Raw genomic sequence first — 2,398 nt, 5'->3', positions numbered from 1 at the left:
CCAGACGGAGCCGGAGGTGAAGAAAGCCACAGGCACAACCCGGGATACAGAGGGAGCTTTATCTCTGAAATTTGGGGGTTTTTAATGGGTTTAACTCCCTCCAGTTAACAACTTTTATGGGTTTAACACCCTCCAGGTGACCACAGGGTCACCTTCAGCCTCAAACTTATCCAAAATAAAGGTAGAGGAGCCTTTATTAAAATTATTTAGAATTATTAAAATTACTTAGAATTTACTCATTTATTTAAATATTTATTTGTTTAATTATTAAAATTTAATTATTTAAATTTATTTAAAATTGTGCCTTCCAGGTGTTAAATTCTTTTATTAATTAATTTAAGGCTTTCTTCTACTTAAATTCACCTTTTAACAGTTTCTAGGATTTACTTCCAAAATCCCAAGCTGTGAAGACCAAAACTCTGTCTGAAAATCAAATTCCTATCAATAATTTCAGAAAGGAATTGACCAGACGATGATTTCCTTGTTGGATTAGTAGGAATTTCTCCATATTTAAATGTTTTTTTACTTCAGGCGCAAAGCCCTCCCCAACCACTTTTGAAAACTGAAATTAAGGAAGATATTTTGGGGCCTGAAGTCGTGGAAATGGGGAGAAAAAAGACAAAAGACAGCTGGTGCCATCGATGGTCATTTTTTATTGCTGCACAGAGAATTCACAAGACTGAGAAGAGACAAAGAGGAGAAGGGAAGGGGAAAAGCGTCGACACCTTCCACCGCCAGCTGCTGACAGCGCTTCCCGGGATTCCCAACGCTAAAGTATTGGGAATACCCACGGAAAAACGCCGACATGGCAGGAGCAGAAGTGAAAACACAGGGAACACTCAGACAGGAAACGTTTTCCAAGATGAAGAAAACATGGGATGATCAGAGCAGGGTTTTGCGTCGCCAATGGGTCTGCACCGTGTTTTCCATCCAGAACCCGCGATTTTGGCTCCTCACCGGTCACCGGAGCCTCCTCACGGGGCTAGGCCCGTGTCAGGGATCAGCAGGGGCGGGAGCAGGGCTCCAGGCACACGGCCTCGCACGACTCCACGCACTTGGTGCTGCAAACCTCGGTCTGGCACTGCTCCACGCACTTGGTGACACAGGGCTCGGGGCACTGGGCAGCACAGACGTCCACGCACTGCGGGGCACAGCTGGTGGCACATTGGGTGGCACAGACGTCCACGCACTGCGGGGCACAGCTGGTGGCACACTGAGTGGGACAGACGTCCACGCACTGCGGGGCACAGCTGGTGGCACACTGAGTGGCACAAACATCCACGCACTGAGGGGCACAGACCTCCACACACTGGCTGGAGCAGGGCTTGGCGCAGACATCCACGCACTGCGGGGCGCAGCTGGTGGCACACTGGGTGGCACAGGGCTCCACGCACTGGGTGACACAGGTGGTGGCGCAGGGGGCCTGGCAGACCTCAACGCACTGGGTGGCGCAGGGCTCCGGGCACTTGGCGCACTTCTGCAGGCAGGCAGGGGGCAGGCAGGGCTGCTTGCACTGCTCGTAGTAGTAGGACATCTTGGGGACGTGCTTTGGAAGTGGGAAAAAGCTGGGAAAAAGCTGGGAAAGAGACAAAAAAAAAATTATCAGGGTATCGGTTAGTTCTTATCAAGGAGCGATTCGTGGAGTGAGGTCCCCATGGGTTCGTGTTTGGATGAGGAAAGGAATTCTAGGAAAATATTCTGTGCCCAGGATTCCTGGGTTCTGGAGTTGGAAGGGACCCACAAGGATCTCATCAAGTCCAGCTCTAATTTCAATAAAGGTTCCTCCATCTTTATTCTGGATAAATTTGAAGCTGAAGGCGACCCCATGGTCTGGAGGTAATTAAACCCCAAATTTCAGAGATAAAGCTCCCACGGTGTCCCAGGTTGTGCCTGTGGGCCAGTCCCAGGGTTTTTATGGAATTAATGCAGCAGAGAACCCCTTCCTTCACTGGGAACCTGTTAGGAAGCCTCGAGCTACAAATCCTGAATTTTATGGCATTTCCAAATTTGTAGAAGCCGTAACACAAAAACACCCCAGTTCCTGCTATTCCCAGTTCCTGCTATTCCCAGTTCCATCAGCAGCAGTTCCAGGGCTCGTCTCTTCCTTATCAGATCCTCACGCCCACCTGGGCACGTCCCCCGGGCTGGGAATTCCCAACCACAAAGCCCAGAGGCCACAAATCCGCACCATTATCCCATGGGATCACGGGGTAGTTTGGGTTGGGAGGGATCTCAAAGATCATCTCGTTCCAGCCCAAACCAAGTTGCTGCAAGACCTGTCCAGCCTGGCCTTGGACATTTCCAGGGATGAGGAATCCATGGGATAACCTGGGCCAGGGCCTCACCACCTTCACGGTTTCTTCCCAATATCCTAAATTTCTCATTTTTCAGTGTAAAC

The 2,398-nt window shown here is 49.7% G+C and overlaps 1 protein-coding gene across 1 annotated transcript; it reads right to left on the bottom strand.

Annotated features, from left to right (window-relative positions):
- Positions 1 to 1,000: 1,000 nt before the first annotated feature.
- LOC132085004 (proline-rich protein 9-like) lies at positions 1,001 to 1,534 on the bottom strand. The gene has a single exon (XM_059490345.1). The coding sequence runs from the start codon at positions 1,532 to 1,534 to the stop codon at positions 1,001 to 1,003; it is 534 nt and encodes a 177-aa protein (XP_059346328.1).
- Positions 1,535 to 2,398: the final 864 nt, after the last annotated feature.

This window comes from Ammospiza nelsoni, chromosome 28, assembly GCF_027579445.1.
Source record: "Ammospiza nelsoni isolate bAmmNel1 chromosome 28, bAmmNel1.pri, whole genome shotgun sequence".
In the NCBI taxonomy this organism is placed as follows: Eukaryota; Metazoa; Chordata; class Aves; order Passeriformes; family Passerellidae; genus Ammospiza; species Ammospiza nelsoni.
This window is presented reverse-complemented; position numbering and strand designations above follow the sequence as displayed.